This window comes from Chinchilla lanigera, unplaced genomic scaffold, assembly GCF_000276665.1.
Source record: "Chinchilla lanigera isolate Chin_1 unplaced genomic scaffold, ChiLan1.0 scaffold00028, whole genome shotgun sequence".
NCBI lineage: Eukaryota > Metazoa > Chordata > Mammalia > Rodentia > Chinchillidae > Chinchilla > Chinchilla lanigera.
This window is the reverse complement of record NW_004955429.1, coordinates 5,699,199-5,719,514: the sequence shown is the minus strand read 5'-3', so window position 1 is coordinate 5,719,514 and position 20,316 is coordinate 5,699,199. Positions and strand designations below refer to the sequence as shown.

At 39.1% G+C, this 20,316-nt stretch overlaps 1 protein-coding gene across 1 annotated transcript in view; it reads right to left on the bottom strand.

Annotated features, from left to right (window-relative positions):
* LOC102011029 (chromosome unknown open reading frame, human C10orf67) overlaps nucleotides 1–20,316 on the bottom strand; it is a 124,214-nt gene that overhangs the window by 78,775 nt on the left and 25,123 nt on the right. Inside the window, exons 5-8 of the mRNA XM_013515364.1 lie at nucleotides 12,822–12,971; nucleotides 5,900–6,044; nucleotides 4,755–4,813; nucleotides 707–772 (exon numbers count right to left, since the gene is read on the bottom strand). Coding sequence (XP_013370818.1) covers nucleotides 707–772; nucleotides 4,755–4,813; nucleotides 5,900–6,044; nucleotides 12,822–12,971 — 420 coding nt within the window. The remainder of the gene's footprint in view (nucleotides 1–706; nucleotides 773–4,754; nucleotides 4,814–5,899; nucleotides 6,045–12,821; nucleotides 12,972–20,316) is intronic.

Sequence of the window (20,316 nt, the reverse complement as noted above, 5' to 3'; positions counted from 1 at the left end):
CAAGCTGTAAAGAAGCAAATGTTTCAATATCTGAAGTGGTGTTGATTTCCTATGAACAACCTTTTCTCTTCTACACAGTATCATATTCTTTCCGAGCACATTTAGAACGCAAGTCAAGCTGTGTTTTATTTTTTATTATAATACACACAGCCAGTTTACTGTAACAAAGACATACTAGTGGTGATCAGTTGAAAGCACACACTACCCTAAGCTGAGGGGCAGGGGGTGGGGAGTCAACTGATAAAATAAAAGACCAGCCGTCCGGAAAGTTGTCTTAAAAGAACATAAAAAGGCAGTGTTTTCTTATGAGACTAACACAGAATGCCAAAATATCTAGCTGGGCTCTTTTTTTGTTGTGACCGATGGCAATTTGTAACTAAAAATAGCAAATCCTTCAAAATATTGGGCTCTTATACTGGTTTTTAAAAATCGCTACAGCTAAATGAAAAGATTATGTACACCACTTTAAAAGGTAATACTATTTCTTAGATAAGAGCTTTCTATTCTCTAAGTGTATTTATTATACTACTCAAAGTGTTTTCTTAAAAATACATATTTAAACATGTTTATAATTATGCAGGCACATAGATTTTTTATAAAGGTGACTGAATAGTCCACAGCAAGTTACAAATAAAGTATAAAACTTTCATGGTAGAATTCAATTCTTCAAAACAAATTCATTAGTGAAAAATTTAAATTATCTTACCATATCTTGAACTAATACTTTTTCACTATCAAGCTCGTATCTTAATCTGTCTCTAGCATCTGTTAACTGAAATAAAAAAGAATATGACACTTTGATTAAAGATAAGAACAGAACACCAGAAATTCTTCCTCAATATCATTTGGTAAAACATATTTTGATATGAGAAAAATGGATCTCAATATAGTAAAAGAAAAAACTGAACTTTTGCAGGTTATTATGTTATACTAATATATTATTATAGAGTTATTATACAAGGTAAAGAATTCACAGAGAACATGCCAATATATTTATAACTTTCCTTACACCACCTTCCAAAAATGGGACATTAATATATAATAAATGAAGTCCTAGCCTGTCACAAAGAATAATTTTGCTTTACTCTTTGTATGAACATTTCTCTTATTTTAGGTTTTTGTGTTATATTTATGTGTGTATCAAGTCCTAATCTTATTTACTGAAAATAGCATCAAAAGCACACACTGTTATACCCATGTGACTTATCTCAGTGTTTTAAATGATTGTTATTTGCGTGTGTTATATACAATGGTAAAATTCAGACTTGCTTTTGACATCAATTCAATTCATGAATGTATTCATCAATGCAATAAACATCCCCAGTGCCACTGTCCTTGTTGTTTGAGGACTTCATTGTTTCCCTAGCTTGCCAAAGTAATCTCTTAACTTGTCTTTCTGGCTCCACCCTACCCCTCATTTTCTTTCTGAAACACAAATCTGATCATAACACAATGTTCAAGGTTCCACGAGGTAAGTCAAACTCGCATGAATGATAGTCCTCTCCCGTTGTGCCCCGACCTGTGCCACCCCCTCGTCTCATGTACCCTTCAGCTGTAGCACAGCACACACCTCCCAGATGCAAGCTGCTTTCTCAGACTCAGGACACCCTTGGGAACTCTCCTTTGGCCCATTCCTGGCTGACTCTCGCCCCCTCGGGCTTTCTTCCCCTCAGCCTTCTCTGATTCCTTACAACCCAGACTGGGTATGTGTCTTATGTGTCCATAGCGCCAACTGAGCCTCACACCTCCAGCAGCCCCTGACTCCTGGTCTGTCTCCCTACTAGAGTAAAATTCATTATTGAAGTGTGGCAGCAGCTGCCAGTCGCAGATGTAGATGTTACTGTATCACTGAAATTAAAACACAAAAGCAGCCACTGAATTCCATAATGAATAGTGCTTAATATATGGCAAGAGGTCAGCCTTCCCAAATTCAGAACCATGTTCAACTTGTTTTCTATTTCATCCAGCGGTGATAAAAAGAACATACAGTGTATCCCAAAGCTTCTGTTTCCTGTTCGTGCCTCAACGCCACACCCCAGGTCTTCCTGGCTGACTACAGTTTCTCACCATGTGGTCTCATCAGGTTCCTGTTCCATTCTCTACCACACCAAACTGCAAATAATTCCACTAGCATATCTCACATTTTATGCCTTCATACTTTGTAGCCAGCTTTTTTCTGCACTCCTGCCTTGCCAAAAAATCAGCACAAGTGGGCCTCCCCAAGAGGAGTGTGAGGAAGAGTTTATAAAGTCTTTCTGGAAGCTTCCAGAAGCTTCTAGATATCTCTTCTGTATGTATACACTTCATACAGTTATATCATTGGCTTTATAGCTTTTGTCTATCTCTTTAGACTGAATATACTTCACAACAGGGGACACACATTTTATTCTTCTAGCAGTAGTGCAGTGCCTAACATTTAAAGGAACCTGCACTTAATTGACTCTGAAGAATAATAGGAACAAATCAGCTAATACCAGCTTTCACTTGTTCAATAACTTGATCTCCTATCCAGCTGGCAAACCACCTTCACATCTACAGTACTCTGTCCACACAGTTCTATCCACACAGTAAGCAAGAGTGAAACAGAAAGGAGGGAAAAGAGACTGTCATGGGGCTGTGTGTGACACAGAGGCACAAATGTGACAAGAGCCTAAAAGTTCTAGATACTGTCTGCTGCATACCAGATTAGAACTATATTTAATGTTGGTGTGGAGTACCAGCAACTACAAAGAAAAAAGTAAAGAAGAGAGACAGGATTTTTAAAAAATAAGCAGATCAAGAAACGGCTATACTTGTCAAGAATGGAGATGTCAAATAGAAACAAAATGTGAGTGATAGATATGATTTTGAATTTTACAGTAGTTCTGTTAAAAATAACAAAAAGCAATTTTAATAGTTCATTGTATTTATTTCAATATGTAACTAAAGTTATCATTTCAATGTGTAGTTAATATTCAATACTATTTGTGAACTACTTGACATTTTTTATATTGAGTCTTTGATATCTAGTGTGCATTTTCCATTTTTCTTTGATTTGGGAGCTAAATTTTTTTATCTGTATTTAGATTTCAAAAAATGTACAAATAACACCCAAGTTATTAAGAATACATATAAAGGTCTTTTAATACCTGAGATAAGCATCAGTTTTTAAATTTAAAATAATTAAAACTTCAGTTCTTCAGTTGCACTGGCCACATTTCAAGTGCTCAGCGGCCCCACAGAAGGCCCCTAGGAGGTGTGGGTCTAGAAACTGAGGCAGTGCATGGTTGATACACAGATCACACAGACACGAGGCAGCCACTCGGGGGATATTTCCTTCTAAATGGTAATTACTGAGACTTCTGCCTGAATTTCTAATTGTATTCCTCACATAGAGTAGGAAGCTTATATGGTTCATTTCCAACAGCGATAGTATAGACTAAAAAATAGCTTTAGAGACACTTCAAGTAAATTGGTGGTGGTTCCCTGGTAGGTTAAATGAAACTAGAATAATGAGATTTCATTTTTAACCCTAGAAGTTGATGTCAAGAAAGTTAAACTTGTTTGTTCACAGACTCTGTTATGTTTACATGGAAGGATTTATACTGTCATCATTGCAAATGTGGTCAAACACAAGAAAAATCATTTTGTGAAAGTGTATGTAGGATTGAGTGATCAGAGAACTCTGATCTATTGGGTAACTATTTCTGTAAAAAAGAAGTGTTTTAGCTCTTGGGCTGGGGATGTAGGTCAGTGGCAGAGTGCTTGCCTAGCATGTGAAAGGCCCTGGATTCCATTCCAAGCACAGAAAAAAAAAAAAAAAAATCTAAAATCGAACACTACCCTGAACTGCAGGATCAGAACTGGTTGAAATCTGAGCCTAACCTCAGGGACATGCTGCTACTATCATGCTTTTGGAATGTGGTGCCTGGGTTAGAGGAACTAAACTCTAAACTTTGTTTAGTATTAATTACTTTTAACTTAAACATTGGTACTTGGTTCAGTTGCTGAATATTTTGGGAATGTGAATTTGCTTTTTCATGTGTAAATGTTAGGAACTCTACACTCATCCTTGTCCCATTCATCACTCTGAGAGCACCTTTCTGGGTACCCAGCCCTGGGTTTGGCACTAAGACTATATCGACACTGGGACATGCCAGACTGCACCCTCCTGGAGCTCTCAGGATGCCTGGAACCCCAGCCATGAAGGCAGTGTGTGGTGAGTGCCACGTAGGAGGGTACAACAACACAGGGACCCCCACGGAACTAACGAGAACTGTCCCTGTCCTGCCACCTTCCATGCTCGAGGAAATCTTCCCTTTTTCTGATGACAAAATAATTCCCTGTTCTAAGCAGAGAGTTATCAGATAACATAAGCTGATTTGCATACAGAAGAAAGAACATCAGCCAACACCTACCAACATTTGACCAGAAAATGAGGCCACTCGTTCTTAAAAATCTCTTTTCCCCATGATGACAAGCACATCTTTGGACTTTCCTGCATCATGTAGCTTTTCATTTCTTTATCACCAACAAGGTAGATGTCCAGTTGTCCCACACAAAAGAAGGATCTCTACACCAAGAAGTTTTCAAGAACAAATTCTTATTCATTACTAGCTACTCTTCCCAAAATAACATGGAAATATATAATAACACTTATATAACTGGGAAATGTATAGGCCAGCTTTTCCCTTTATCCTAAGACACTCCAGACACAGAGTGTTGGTAGTTCAGTTTTTAAAAAGTCATTTATCAATGTAAAAATGTTACAGTACCTTTTGAATAGTTTTCTGATTCTTCTCTGAGATCTCTTTCAGACTTATAAGTTCATCTTCTGTAAACAAAAGGAGAGAGAGGCCAACCATGAAATTACATGCATATGCCCCTGTATTCAAACTGCCTGCTTCAGGGCAGGCTGAGAAGCCACTAGAAGGAACAGTGGACGCAAGTCTTAGCAGGATTGCGACCTTCACAACTGCCCTTGACATTCATAGCCTTCTTCCTGCTGTTCAGTCGGCTGGTCAGAGAGAGATTAAGAAGTAAGTTCAAGATCCAAGTGTGGCCGAGGGCTGAACGCTTTTCATCAATACTAGCAGAGGACATTTTTGCTGTTAGTCACAGCCAATACAAAGTGCTTTAGCAGGTGGCACACTATGACTCAGTAGGAATTACGCAAACCTGAAAAGGCATCAGAAGAAAAGCAGAATCACGTTGGCAAAGTTTAACTTTATATCCAAGGGATGCTGTATCTCATTTTATCCTGTTTTACCCAGTTGCTTATTCCTTGGTTGTTGCTTTTCCCACTGCAGGTTAAAGGCAGCATCATATAATCAACATAAACACAACGATGGTAACTCAGTGAAAAAAAGACTTAAAGAAATTTAACTGTGGTGATTTGAATGTAGCTCTTATCAATGTTTATGGTATAGAAAAAGGGGGATATAAAGTATCCATATAAAAATTTACACCAAAAATTTGTATCAAAAATAGAAGAAAATTAAGTAGTAAGCATTTTTTTGCTGAGGGGCTAACTGTGTTTCCGTACAAAGCATATCCAAATGATATGTTTAAGTATGTAAATGCTATAGTTTAGATGATCAGTTAAGCATATGCAATAAATCAGCAAAATTTTCTATCTGTTAATAATATTTCTAAGGGAAGTAGAATAGTGATTAGCACATTGTTTTGCAGAGGCCAACGTCTGGCTTGAACAAAACACTCTAAATTAACATAACATGGTCCAGACTTACAACTACACGTAAGTCCTTTGCTGTAAGCAAGCAATGCTCTATTAAAAGAAAAGCACAGATAACTATCAAATTGATCTTTAAACAACCAAACAAATATACCTATGGAAAAGACTAGCAATAAATTTTACATATCCGTTTTTTTCTAAAAAACAATGGTTTCAAAATATTACCTAATATTGAATTTTCTTTTACACTGAGTTTGAGTTCTTCTTCAAGATCCGAAATGACTTTGAGCAGTCTCTCGTTTTCCGTTCTGTGCTCCCAGTTTTCCCTTTCTAAGTTTAATTTGGAAGAGCTGGCCTCGGCAAAAGTGTCCTGAAAGATAGGGAATTCCGCATCTCTAAGCAGGGAGCCGAAGATTTAAGTATGCAACAGTAGGACAATGCAGATACAGAAGAGCTATCATATAATTTTCTGAATTCTATTACACACTTATAATATGAATAGTAAAAAGGAAGGAGACCAAACAGAGCTCGCAGGAAGAAAGGCCGCAGTACATTCTGTACAAAGACCCCAGCACATGGGGACATTTTATTGACAGGAATAATGCATATCATACTGTTCGTGCGCCCTCGTCATTCACATCAATTCATTACGGAGGCTGTGTCCAGGAGGCAGCTGGGGCCCCTCCACCCACCCTTCCCTCTGTGTGTCTGAAGTGCTGTCCGCCGTAACTAGGCAGGCTGGGGAGACCGCGGGCGGGCAGCGCCAGGGGGTGGCAGAGTGCATGGCTAAGGAGGGGGGCTTGTTGCCTTTGTGGCATTTCCCAGTGTCAGCGCTGCCAGTGTCGTGAGGAGCACACCGCATGTCAAAGCGGTGACGTTTTCAGGCTGGGAGCCGCACGGCGCCCATCAGGCGCGCGGATACGCACACAGTTGGTTTTCTGCTGAGTGGAGGAGCCACCCAGAGGCAATTCATATTCTGAACATTAACATGGCTTTGCATGCCTGTCACACGGGGGCTGTGCAGGCGCTGAATGCTATTGAAGACTTCGGTTTAAATCTCTATGCAAACAGTGATTACCTTGTAAGAAGGTTTCAGGATAACTTGCAACAAAAGACTTTAAAGTTATAGTTTTAGTAAAGCAAACTCATTTACATTTTTATTATGTGCGTCTTTTGTTTAAATCTTGCCATGTCCATTATGGGAGAGGCTTTTTCTTACGCAATAGAAGCTTATTGGGACAGCTACTCTTTTTTCTTCTTCTTCTTCTTGTCTGTTTAAAAGCTATTGAAACCATCTGAATATACTCCCTTATGGATGTGTAGATTTTACTGCCACACATTTTGTTTTTTAAATTAAGATATAATAGGTTGGGGAGGCTGGTACAGAATTTTAGACTTCATCATGGTAAAATATTAAATGGATTATGCAATCTCAAAAATATTCACAAAACATTGATTATGCTGAGGGAGAAAAATATTACACGTCTCAATTAAAAATTACTACAGGTTCTGCAAATAATACTTTTCAACTTTGATCTTCAGGTGACTAGTAGCCTATTCCTTTTACAATAATCCCATGATCACAAGTAAATAAGAATAAAACATCCCCTTAAAAACAAAATATTTCTTCCAACATATTGGTTTGTTTTTGGACCTTTGCTTGTATTTCACGTTAGAGATACTGGTGAGGAAACTGTTAAAATGTTTTCCGCTGTGTTGTAATGGTTTAAAAGAAAAATAAGTGGTTGAAATGTTTTATAGTACACTAGTAAATCCTTTACAAGACAAGTGACTTACTAATGAAATTATATACATACACATCAGAATTATTATTGAAAATATGTTGTTAAAATGTGTCACACCAAGCTGAGTCACAAATTTTCAAGGTTTTTTCGGGGAGGGGTATGGTGTTGCGGATCAAGGTTAGGACCTCATGTATGCTAAACAAATTCCCTACCTCTGAGCTACACTCCAGCTGCAAATCTTTAAGATTTTGATTCTCCGCTGCATTGCAGTTATTTGAACCCAATTCATTGTTAGTGAGTACTAAAAAGTCTATTGTGTTAATGGAGGAAGAATCCCAGTCATTAATTTCTTGTCTCACATTGTTCAACTTGAGACCATCACAGAATGTGTTTATAAACTAAAAGGATTTTTTAAACAAACGAACATGAGGCCTAACAGGTTTAAGCAAGCATTTCCTAACCGTGGCAGATTATGAAAATCCCCAGAGAATGACATGAGCGTACATTATCATAAACTATAGAACTGTTTGGATGTCTCTGATGAAGTGTAAAATGTACACTTGGTAACAGCTAAGTCCTAAATATACTTTCTAAGAGTCTTTCTGTATGACCCAGGGAAGACCTATGGGGGGTGGTGTTTCCTCCACCTATCAATCTGCAGCCCTGACTCCCGCGCGGTTAACCTTTAGCTCTGTCCCCACCATCTGTCAGCTTTAGGAACTGCAAATAATTAAGGATTCAGCCGCCCACGGCTAGGATACTCATTAGCAAAACGAACAAAGAAAGGGGTAGTTCTGGGCTGCTAAGGCCCTGTTGCACTCTAAGCGGCAGGTTTTGTGGTGGTGTTTTTCCTGCCATCTGCCCACACTGCCAGTTTTTGGTTTGCTTAAACCATGAGACCCCTTTAAAATAAACTGCATTAATAAAACAAGGTTGAGTAGGATGGCGATCATTAAAAGGCAGTTAATTGAGTGTAGCTATTTAAAACCACATTATACTTAGGAGAGACTGTGGGTGATCCATGGTTAGACTGGAATTTTACATTTAACAGGAAATTGCCATTCTCAGATTTTTCTAGAATATTATGAAAACTAGGACTCTAGTTAGTGGCATATGCACTGTCTCTTGTGCATATTTATAAGATGCACAGAATCACTCTTTCTAGGTCTCTGAATCCCAGGTTGAGTCTCTAAAGGCAAAACGAAACAAAACAGTCTAATCAAGGCTTTTCCTACTTGAAGTGTGGCTCATGGACCTCAGTTCATGGCTTTAGTATTGTCTGGGAACTTACTAAACACAGGCTCAAGCTCCAGCCCAGAGCTACTACACCAGAATCTGTATTTTACCAAGATCTGCAGGTGACTCATAGGAACAGTGTCCGAGAAGCCCTGGGTCAGAGCCCTTTCTGTGCGTTCTTAGCAGTCGCCCTCCCCCGCCTCCGCGATGTCAGCATCTTAATCCTGAGGCTCCATGTATAGTACTCAGACATCTCAATTTGACACTGGGGGATGAGTAGGGTTGACATGCATGCTCATGCCTCCTGACAGTCATGGAGAAGAGCAGGTGCTTCTCCAGTGAGTGACAACCGGGAAAGTGGCACACTGGGGCAGTGCGGCCCTGCAGAGATGCCACTCTTGAATGACAACTCTGTTTCAGAGTTGTCAGCATCAAGCAGACACGTCCACCAGTAGAGGGTGGGTGAGTGATGGTCACACAGCTCATCCATGTTGGGGTAAGAGGGAGAAATGAAAAGTCTATTCAGCACAGCAACTCCAGTGGAAATTAAAATACATATGTGCCCACACATGCACCCGCACACACACACACACACACACACACACACACACACACACACACTGATAGGCTACCCTCCTTTATAAATTCTCAAGGGCACTAGGACAGCCTGCTAGCCGGATACCTACAATGTTATGCAGCCAACTTACACTGGTTTCTACAGAATAAAAGTGTGAATCTCATCCTTTGCATGCTTTCAGGAAAATTGATTTGTGAAGTATGCTCTCATCTGGAGACAGGTGAGCAGAACTCTGAAATTTAAGGAGCTTCCTTTTCTGATTTCCCTTTTGTCAAAAATATAACTTCGAGTATCTGTTCGTTGAATTTTCTCTTTCTTATTACATTCTCATTATATTTCTCTCAGAAGCAATCTGGGAGAGGTATTGTGACTCCTTATCAACTAAAAAAAAGCTATTTGTGTAATCTGATTATCAGTAAGAATAATTACATAATTTATAGATAATTAGATAAGAATAGATAATAGATCATTTTAGATAAGTCAACTAAAGCATGTTTATTTCAACTTATTTCCAGTGCTACTTTGAAATTTTTAATCGTTCCTGGAAATTCTGTCTTCCAAATAGAATTACAGGTTAGAATTAGATTATGTCTCAAGGGGGTTTTGTGCCACTAGAGGGGGCAGTTGTATAAGATCAAACATATGCATATGTATGTATATATGTAAAATCTGGAAGTGGCAGGGTGCACCAGGAAAGGTTGTTCTTAGAAGATTCTGGAGTGTTTTCCATTGGTTTGTTTGATGTAACCCATGACCTGCTTTTGTGGCACTTAGGTGTGTTCTTCCCATCACCTTTAGTGAGGAGACCAGGGCCATACATTTTGTTGAATTCCCCAGGAGAGATCTCTATGCTTCATTAGTTAGAATTACCTCACCTTCCACAAATATTAGGGTGCTAATAAAATATCTCATGTGGTTCCCAGGTGGGCGAGTTATTGTACAATAATGCCCAAGCTGTTCTGGATGCCAGCCTGATCCAGAGAACACACCACTTACACCTAAGTGGAGGGCAGCCTCCTACTTGCTGTCCACCGCCCATCCTTATTCTTGTCCCAGAATATCCAGACAGACCAAATCGCCAGTTTAGGAGGGCACCAAGAAGTGTAAAGATTTGGGAAGAATAAAGTGTAAGGGGCTCTCTCACTGAAGTAGGATGTTGGTAACATCTAAAGTTCTGTTCTGTATATTTTATGGGACATAAACCAGATGGTCATAAGAGCATCCGAATTTCTTCTAACTAGAATTTATACTCTAATCTTTCTTTGAAGCACTCAAAACCGTTCACATTCAATACATCTGGTATACTTACCCTAACTCTACTTTAGCCAAGCAAGTATAACCTTGTTTTTTCACAAATGAGAACTAAATGGACCAAACTGACCTTGGGACAGCTCTGGTGGATATCTTTGGTCATGGCAGGATTAAAACCTGGCTATGAGAACTTTTAGTCTTTTCTGTTAAATTATTTTCTCAAACAATATGGGTAGATGCAGTGTCAGGAAAAGATTAAAGAAGATAAATGCAAATATTGAATGATGTGGTTCCTACTCCAATGAAATCAGGACTTATAAAAATAATGTTCAATTTTATTTGATCTATGCCCATAATGTATTTAATACTACATTGCTTAAAAGGTGCTCAATGTACATAAGGAATTCTAATAGATTAACAAAGCAAGTACTCCTTCACTAGTTAGTAAACATGGTCCTTTAAAATGGTTTATATTCATTTTCTCATCTCTTCTAACATTGGAGTGGTAAATAAGAATACTAATCTGGGATTTAGGTAAGCTATAGATCTCACTTGACGTGACAAGCAATCCATAGTGTTTCTTCCTAGTGTTAACTTTTTGCCATGTAACCATCCAGGCTTTTCTTGTGCATATGTATATGCCAACATTTCCATGTGTACACACATGTGTATCAGTATAGTAATGTGCTATAACATGAAACACATACCATGGTAGTGTAATTTGTGTATCCATTATAATATTTAACTATTACTATAGAGTATAAAGCTCCATCTCCCTTGGATTGAAGTAGACCTTGGCTCACATGCCAGCTTTACCACTACTAGCTGCCTGCCCATGGCAAAGTTGGATACCCAGCCTGCTCCTGTTTCCTCCTCTGTAAACTGAGCTGTCAGAATGAAGGGAGAACTTACTGATGAGGCACCTGGTATCTGCTCGAGGTGGAGCACCCTTGATCTGAAAATCTGAAATGCTCCAAAACCAGAAACTTTTGGAGCACCACATGATACCACAAGTGAGAAATCCCACACCATAAAGTTTTGATTAATGCACAAAACTATTCAAATATTATAGAAATTGTGTAGATGAAATACAAATGAATTTCTCATTTAGAATTAGGTTCTACTCCCAAGTTATCTCATGTAATGCGAATTTAAAAAGAAATCCAAAACACCTCTTGTTCCAAGCATTTTGGACATGGAGACTTGACTGTAGCTGGTATCCAATAGATTGTTATTCCTTCTGGGAATAAAAAAATTCATTAGATTTTTATTCCTCCTGGCATAGCTGGCAGCCTGTCCTAACCAATCAGATTTTTCTTCTTATACTGAGGACCGAACCCGTTGCAGGTGCTCTACCACTGAGCTATATGCCCAGGTTCCAATCAGCTTTTTGCTCATAGAACCTAAGAATTAAATCAGCTTTGGCTCTGCACTGCAGTTGGGCCTGAGACAGTTGGTACCTCAGAGCTAACATGAGGTAAAATTAAACTTGCTTTCAAGACCCACACTTTAAAACTTGCCGGTCCAATTATTTAAATATAGGATGACCAGAAGTTGCATTTTTCATTAGCTTTTATAAGATAACAGGAAATATAAAAGCAACAATTTTATCAAATTTATTCAATACAAGAATGGATTGGTTGAAATGACAACTGTCTGAGCAATGTTTGGAATAGTCAGCACATAAACAAGTGTACTACCTACCTGGTGCTCAAGGTAAATCATTAAGTGGTTAAAGGCCCTTAAAAATTCTCTTCCAGAGTGAAAGTTTAGGCTTGCCTTTCTGCCCCTTAATTTTTTATTTCCATCCATCTTTTGACCAAGTATTAAAGCAGCTCCTGGATTCCATTGCAATGGGGAAAATTAGAAGTAGGGTGATTTTTTTTTTTTTGACATTTTTATTTAAAGCTCAATCTGTTCCAACAGTCTGTGGCTTGTTGGAAACCTTTGACTTGAGAAGACTAGGTTTGTGTTTTTCCAGGTATCCTGGTTGCAAAAAAGGTAGAAGTCTTGAGGATTACAACAAAAATCCATTTTTATGCTCTTCCAGAGTGTGATTTTTTTTTTTTGCAGTTGGAGGTAGGTTATTTTATGTCCATTATAAGGAAAAATTCAGAACAGTTACATTGTTCTTTTTTTCTACATTGTTCTTGTTCACAATTATTATGAGTTTTGTAAAATATGCTATTGAACTGTAAAGTGTCAGACTGGCTTACATTATAGGGAGATGTCCAAGATGTATTAATTCACTTCCATTCATTTTTAACCCAAGCTTTTTAAGCTATCTTTACTTTATTTACAGATATTAAAGTTAATTATGTTTTGCCTTGAAACTTACAAGTTTTTCAAATCCTTCACATTGTTCTAGTTGCTCTCTTAATTCATTGATAATTTCTTCTTTCTCTTTCAGTTTTCTTGACAAAACACCCAACTTGACATTTTCTGCATCTTGCAAAGAAGTTTTTTCTTCCTCTACATCAAAATATTGCTGGGGGGAGAAAAGCAACATTAAACAATAAACATTAAGCTAGTGCTACCAGGAACCCTTTCATTTTTATTTAAGCTGTTGTCTTGTGATGTTATTTTTGTAATTTGTGCACAATTTCTAGTAAATAATTATATTAAAATATATGCTAAAGTACCAGGTGACACAACACAGCAGTATTCTATAAAACACAAAGTATGATACGTTACTCTAACTTTAGCAAACATGCAAATAATAATAGTAAAAAGCAAGATGACAGAATGGGAGGTCTCTGGTACCTCTTCCCCCACAGCAACAAGAATTCAGCAGCCTTTCATCAATAAGTATCTTTGTGGGTGCTTTGCAAACTGGGCAGGAAGTTGTATAACCCTGGTGCAGGAGGGCGGTTTTCAAGGGCAGGCCAGCACCCAGGCGGCAGGCTCCACCAACTGTGATTTGGACTACTGGCCCAGAAATGGTCTCACCCCACTATGGGCTTAGGTAGAATCTCTTTGGCCTTGGTCCAGCCACCAGAACCGTCTGCCTCTGGTTACAGGTCTGCTGGCTTTAGTTATAGTTGTAGGATCTGAATGGGCCCTCTCACTCAGCTAAAGCCTCCTTTGCTGTGGTTTGGGAGCAGTCTCATCTTCCCAGGGACCCACTGAGAGTCATGACCGCCCATGTTTTTGGAGTCAGGCTGCTGACCTCCGTCTCACAGCAAATCCTAAAATGCCCCATAACTCAGCACTACCCCTCCCATGGGTCATCTGACAGCAGCAGCTTGCCCACTGGGGGACCTGTGGAGAGATGAGACTGTATTCCCGCTGACCTTGGTCCTTCTGAAGATCTTGAAGTGAGCCTGAAACCCAGTTCTATTTCACCCCCAGGCTCGGTCCAGATGCAGCCCTGCCCAGCCAGAGACCAGCCAGCAGACACGCCCCCTGAGGCCTATCTGCTGACCTCAGCCTAACTGCAATCATCTTGAAGCAGCTGTGCGACCCAGCTCCAGCCCCTCTCAGCCACGATCCAAGAGCAGTGCTGCCTCTCCAAAAGCCCATCCAGGGACTTGGAGTGAGCCATGCTTATGTGCCCACCTGGTAATCGGCCCACCATCAGTTGTCCCAACCACAGAACCTGAAGCAAACCCTTCACCCAGCACCAACCCTACTGATCAAGGCAGTGGAGGCAGTTGAGTCTTCTGAAAGACCAGAAAGAACTTAAAGCCCTGGTAATAAACCAGGCAAATGTGGACCTACTGAGGACCCAGCAGTAGTCAATGAGCCAGCTGCAATTCTGTCGGCTCAGGGACCCAAAAAGAGAAGTTATTTGTCTGCTGAAACCAGTCTATAAAGATTGCTATATGCTCCTTCAAATGCACAAACTCCAACATAAGGCTGCATAGAACATAGTCAGGAAAATGTGGTACAACTAAAGGAAACTAATAAGCCTTGGAAATCTCCAAAGTTCCTGGCAAAGAAACCCAAATAATCAACTTAAAGAAGCTCAGTGACATAGAGAGAATGAAACAGTTAAACAAAATCAGGACAAAATTAAAGTCTAAATAAGAAATAGAAACAAATCAAATAAAAGAACCAAACAGCAATACTGAAAAACTATAATGACAGATTAAAAATACAACAGAGAGCTTCAACAGCACATTCAATCAGGTGGAAAAAGGAATTAATAAAACTAAAGACATTTAAAATTAATTATAGGAAAAAATACAATGAAAAGGGGCAAAGAAAGTATAAGGGACCTAAAGGCACCATCAAGTGAATGAATACACAAATTATGGAAGTCTCAGGAGCACAGAGAGAAGAGGGGAGAAAGCTCCTTGAAAGAAAAAATAGCAGAGAAATTCCTAAATCTTGGGAGAGAAATGGACATCAAACTTCCTAAACCTCAAAGGATTCCAAGAAAGATTAACCCCCCAATGAATATTCTAAATTACCGTAATCAAATTCTCAAAAGTCAAAGACAAAGAGAGAATTTTGAAAGCACTCGTGGAAAAGAGTGTTGTCACATATAGGAGACATTTCATGAGGCTACCAGCACATTTTCCAGCAGAAACCTTGTAGGCCATGAGAAATACAATGATGTTCAAAGGGCTGAAAAAAACTAAAAACCCTAGCCAATATACTATATCCTGCAAAACTATCTTTTGAAATGAGAGACATAAAGATATTCCTAGACAAACAAGAGCTAAAGAAATTGATCACTAGATAGACTTCAGGAAAATGCTGAGGTAAGTTCTTTGACTTGAAACTAAAGAGAGCTAAGTAACAACATGAAAAGCATAAACATAGGCAGGGAGAAAATCTAGTGGTAAGGAGAAACATATAGTCAAATTCAGAAGTAATGAGAGTATATAAGTCACTTCTAACTCTTGAGTAAAAGTTAAAAGACAAAAGTATTAAAAGCTAAAACTACAATAAGTTTTAATTGATATGTAATACAAAAAGATGTAAAATATGAAATCAAAGCATAAAATGTAAGAGGAGGGGAAAAGTAAAAGTCTGGGCATTTTTATGTGATTTAAATTTTACTTTATTTTAATTAATTAATTAATTAATTATTGGTATGAGGGATTGGACCTAGGGCCTTTGCACTGAGCTATGTCCCCAGTCCTTTGCTATTTTTTGATACAGGGTTTCACTAAGATGCCCAGGTTGGGCTTGAATTTGTGATCCTCCTGCTTCAGCCTCCCAGAGTGCTGGATTTACAGGCATGTGCCACCACACCTGGCTTAGTTGCTATTAGTTTAGTCTTATAGCTATAACATGCTTTATATAAGCTTAATAGTAACCAAAAATAAAAGGCTTCTAGTACAAATACAAAAGATAAGGTGAAACAAATCAAAGCATAACACTTGAAAGGTCAGAAACTTTATACAAAAATATTCTTGGTCTTAATAATGACTAGTAAACATCTGTTTTTAACATCATACATCATTTTAAAAGTCAAACCCAATTATCAGGATTTCATGACTATATTTTCTTCTATCATCTGCAGGATAGTTGTTAGCAGTATTTATTTTATTGCCAATAATTTATATTAGAAATATGAGTTTAATGTTTACATTTATATACGTTTGTATGTGTATGTTTGTTTCATTTTTGTGGTACCAGGGATGAACTCAGGTTTTTTGGGTTTTTTTTGGTACTGGGAATCAAACTCAGGACCTTGTGCTTGCCAGGCAGGCGCTTGTGCCACTTAGCTATATCCCCAGCCAAACCCAGGTTTTCACATGCAAGTTAAGTGGTCTACCATTGAGCTATACCTCCAGCCTTTTTACTTTTTATTTTGAGACAAGGTCTCACTGAATTGCCCTCATTGGCTTAGAACTTTCAATCCTCCTGCTTCAGCCTCCAGAGTAGCTTGGATTTTGAGGTGTGTGCCACCATAACCAGCTTTCATTTCTGTTTTTATTTATTGTTTTTTGTTCATGAAATTTATTTGAAATACAGAATATATTTATTTCACTATTTTTAAAAGAATCTATGAATTCTGAATACCTTAGAATAAATATTTCTAACAGCATTATTTCTATGATATGAAAAATAAAGATAAAAATATAGAACCAGAGCTTTGCTTCACGCAGCTGCTTCTCACTTCCCCATGGCTCTCACCAGAGTGTGCAGTGCTGACTTCACTTTCTGCTCCCAGGATTTGGGGTGTCCTTAAAATCATTTGGGAGATACTCAGGGTGGTTTGGGCCACCTATTTATTCCACCATGTTATGAGATTAATGACAAAGAGTGTGCTTTACAGGAGAGAAGGATGCTGAGCAGTCTAGAATTCCCTTTATAGAAGGAATAATTAAGGAGACAGTTGCTTAGCCAGAAAGAGAGAAGACAGGGGCTTGCAGGGCTTCCTCCACTATGTGAGTGATGACTTGTAGAAGAGCTGTTAGTTTCCGTCACCTTACCTTCTGGATGCCCGTTACAGTGGCACCAAAAAGGAGGGCATGAGGACCAACACTGATGAGGTGTGATCAAAATACATGGCAAATGCTTTCATTTGAACAGTGATTACAGTAAGGACACACTGCTATGAATCCCTCTCAAGGTACCCCCTCTTGCTTCACACACTTATCGCATCATTCCCACCACTTTCTGAAGCAGTTCTGGGAGTCCTCTTTCGTGAGTCTTTGTGTGGTTGCTTCAAAGTCCTAAATCGATTAAAAATATTTCCAGCAATGTCTGCCAAATAAAAACATGAAGGTGTGTCCTTGTTCACTGGACCTGGCACCGGGTGCCTCCTGGTTCTTCCCCAAGGTCAGAATGACCCTGACAGGTAAATGTTTTGAATCAATTCAGGACAGTGAGGCAGCTCAACAGCACTTCTAAAGATAAGAAAGAGGACTTCCAGAACTGCTTCAGAAAGTGGCAGGAATGATGGGATAAGTGTGTTAGAGGTGAGGGCGAGCATTCTGAGGGGGACTAATCACAACGTATCTTTTACTGTAATGAATTCTTTAAAAATTTGGCACCTACTGTATTTTTCTGTCATACTTCATAGATATGAAAATTTGTATTTTTCTCTAATCCACCTGAATCCACGTGGCCTTTTGAGGCTTTCTACCAAAAAAAGAGCAAGTATGCTGAGGGGTGTGGAGCACCGGGCACAGTGCCTGGGAAATCGTAGATAATTCAGTAGTTGATAACTGCTTTTGTGGTCACCCGTTATCTGCCAGTGGGTGAGAAGGAAGTTCACCTAGCACTGTCATTTATGTTCCTGTTACTAAGGCCACCTATGATGAAAGAAGAACTGCAGGCAGAGGTTTGTACCCGGTCCCTGCAGTTCAGGCCTACGCAAAGCATCTCTAGGGCTTTCTCTGCATCTCTGTATCTGTTCCTTCAGTGTATCTGCCTTTTCATCCACCTTACCCTCTAAACTACCCCCGAGCGACAGTTCCTTGAGTGTCCTCTGGGTAGGGAAGATTTTTCTTATAAAATAAAGAAAAATAGGGTAAAGCAACACGCACTAAGAAGGTAATGACATCCTTCTTTCAGCCTCCAAGGATCATTTGTACTGGTAAAGGAGATAGTGGTTTTATGGTTCTTTGATTAAGGGAATGAAATTCCGATGGCAACATTTCAAGCACTTTTAGGTACGAAGATATCTAATCTTCCTGAACAATGGTGACTCTCTCACCTCCCCTTACTGTATCACCCAGCTATCTCTGGTATATGAAGGGCCACACAAAGACGCATCAGCATTCATTCTGCACATATTCACAGGAACTGCTATGTACAAAAGCGGGCCAGGGCACAGGGCAGGAAATAGATTGACATACACATGAGAAAACTTTCCATGTCCAGGTATGAGAGAGACTAGCAGAGAACTATTGCATCTTTCTAAAACTCTTTAGAAGCCCCAGAGGACCATTGGCTCAAGTAGCATCCAAGTACTGTGTCAGTGCCCAAGCATATTCTAAACTCTAAAACAAAATTAATGCTGGCTGTGGTGGTGCACATCTGTAATCCTAGCACTCGGGAGGCTGAGGCAGGAGGATCTTTGTGAGTTTGAGACCAGCCTGGGCCACAAAGTGAGCTCAAGGCCAGCCTGAACTGCATAGTGAGACCCTGTATCAAAAAGACAAAAAATATATAAGTTCTCCTCCCCTTTCAAAGGGTCTGGATGAGAGCCACCACCACTAGGCTGTCAGCTTTTATCCATGTAAATGTTACTTTGATAGTTCCCTGCAAAAAAATGTCTCAGACCTGTCAGTTTTCCAAGAGCCACAGGACTACCCTCTTTTCCAGATGTTACATTCACTATAGAGTGTGAGGCTAGTTATTGGTTTGCTGCATGCATTAGTGCCAAAGGTGTTAGCAGGACGACGTCTCCCCGCCGCATTTCTGCTCCCTTTGTAGAAGGGAGCTTAAGTTTCTCACAGCTAACAAAGCAAGGAAATACCTAGAGGTGGAGCCAGTGGGGAAAGATTTCTTTTTGAGGTGCTAAAAATGGTCTACAACTAGATTATGGTGACAGCTGCACAACTCTGCAAGTACAACTAAGCAAATAATTTGTACACCCTCAGTAGATGAATTTTATGCCTTGTATCTTTCAATAAGGCTGCTAAAAATGTAATGGTTTCAACCTACAATAATAGTAGATTTTAAAATGTGACAAAATATCATGTTTTCTGAAGAAATAAACATGTACTACTTAGGAATAACTTAGCTGTATGAAAAACATATACAACCTGCCTAAATAAAATAATAAATCTTCACTGAAATGCACAAAATAAGACATAGGTGAATCAAGAGCAATCCAATTTTCATGGGTAGGAAAACTGAACATTATAAATGATAGGATTTCTTCTAAACTTAACAAATACATTTCTAACCAATCAAACTGCAGTAAAAATGCAAAAAAGGCAGCTTTTTTTGGGAAGTGGAAGCAAACAAAATTATTTTAATGTTTGCCTGAAAGAATAAAAAAAGGAAAGAAATTTTTAAGGAAGAGATCTAAGAAAAAAAAAGACCTAACTTCCTACTGGATATGAAAATATATTTGGGTCTAGGCATGTTGCTCAGTGGTAGAACATTTATCTATCATGTGCAAGGTCCTGGACTCAATCCTCAGCAACACACACGCACACACACACACACACACACACGAATGCTAGAACTATTTAGTATGAAAAAGCAATATAAGCACTCCTGTAATTCCAGCACTTGGGAGGCTGAGACTGGAGAACTGCTATGAGTTTGAGGCTAGCCTGGGCTGCATGGTGATTCAAGTCCAGCCTGAACTACATAGCAAGATCTTGTCGCAAAAACAAAAGGAGCCACTTCATAGCATAGTCTTAATATGGAGCTGCATAAACTTGAGAGTCTTGAAAGAGACTTATGATTATATGCCGAGAAAACACTGTAAATCAATGGAAAGGGAAGATAGTTAAGGATGTCCCCACAATTGCTTATTAGTTTCAAAACTAATAATAGTATTCCTGACTTCCACTCTTCCATTCTTTCGGAGTTTCCTAAGTTCCTAAATGCATGTATTAAATCTGTATGTATTTGAAATGCATACAGTGGTTTTGAGGTAAGGCAGAAGAAATAAAGTAGAAAGGAGAAAAAGGAAACTCAAGTATTTGTCTCTCTTATCACCTCCAGTCTCTGGGTGTGCTCCCTCTCAGCTCTGCATGAAGCCATGATAATCACATTAGGCGTGTCTTAGCCAGGTGTGGAGCCGAACACCTGGAATGCCAGCACATTGGGAGGCTGGTGCAGGAGGGTGAGATGTTCAAGTCCTGCCTGGGCAACTTAGCAAGATCGTCTTAAAGTAAAGAATAAAAAAGGGGCTGAGGATGTAGCTCAATGCAAAGGCCTTGTATTCAATCTCTAGTAATAATAAT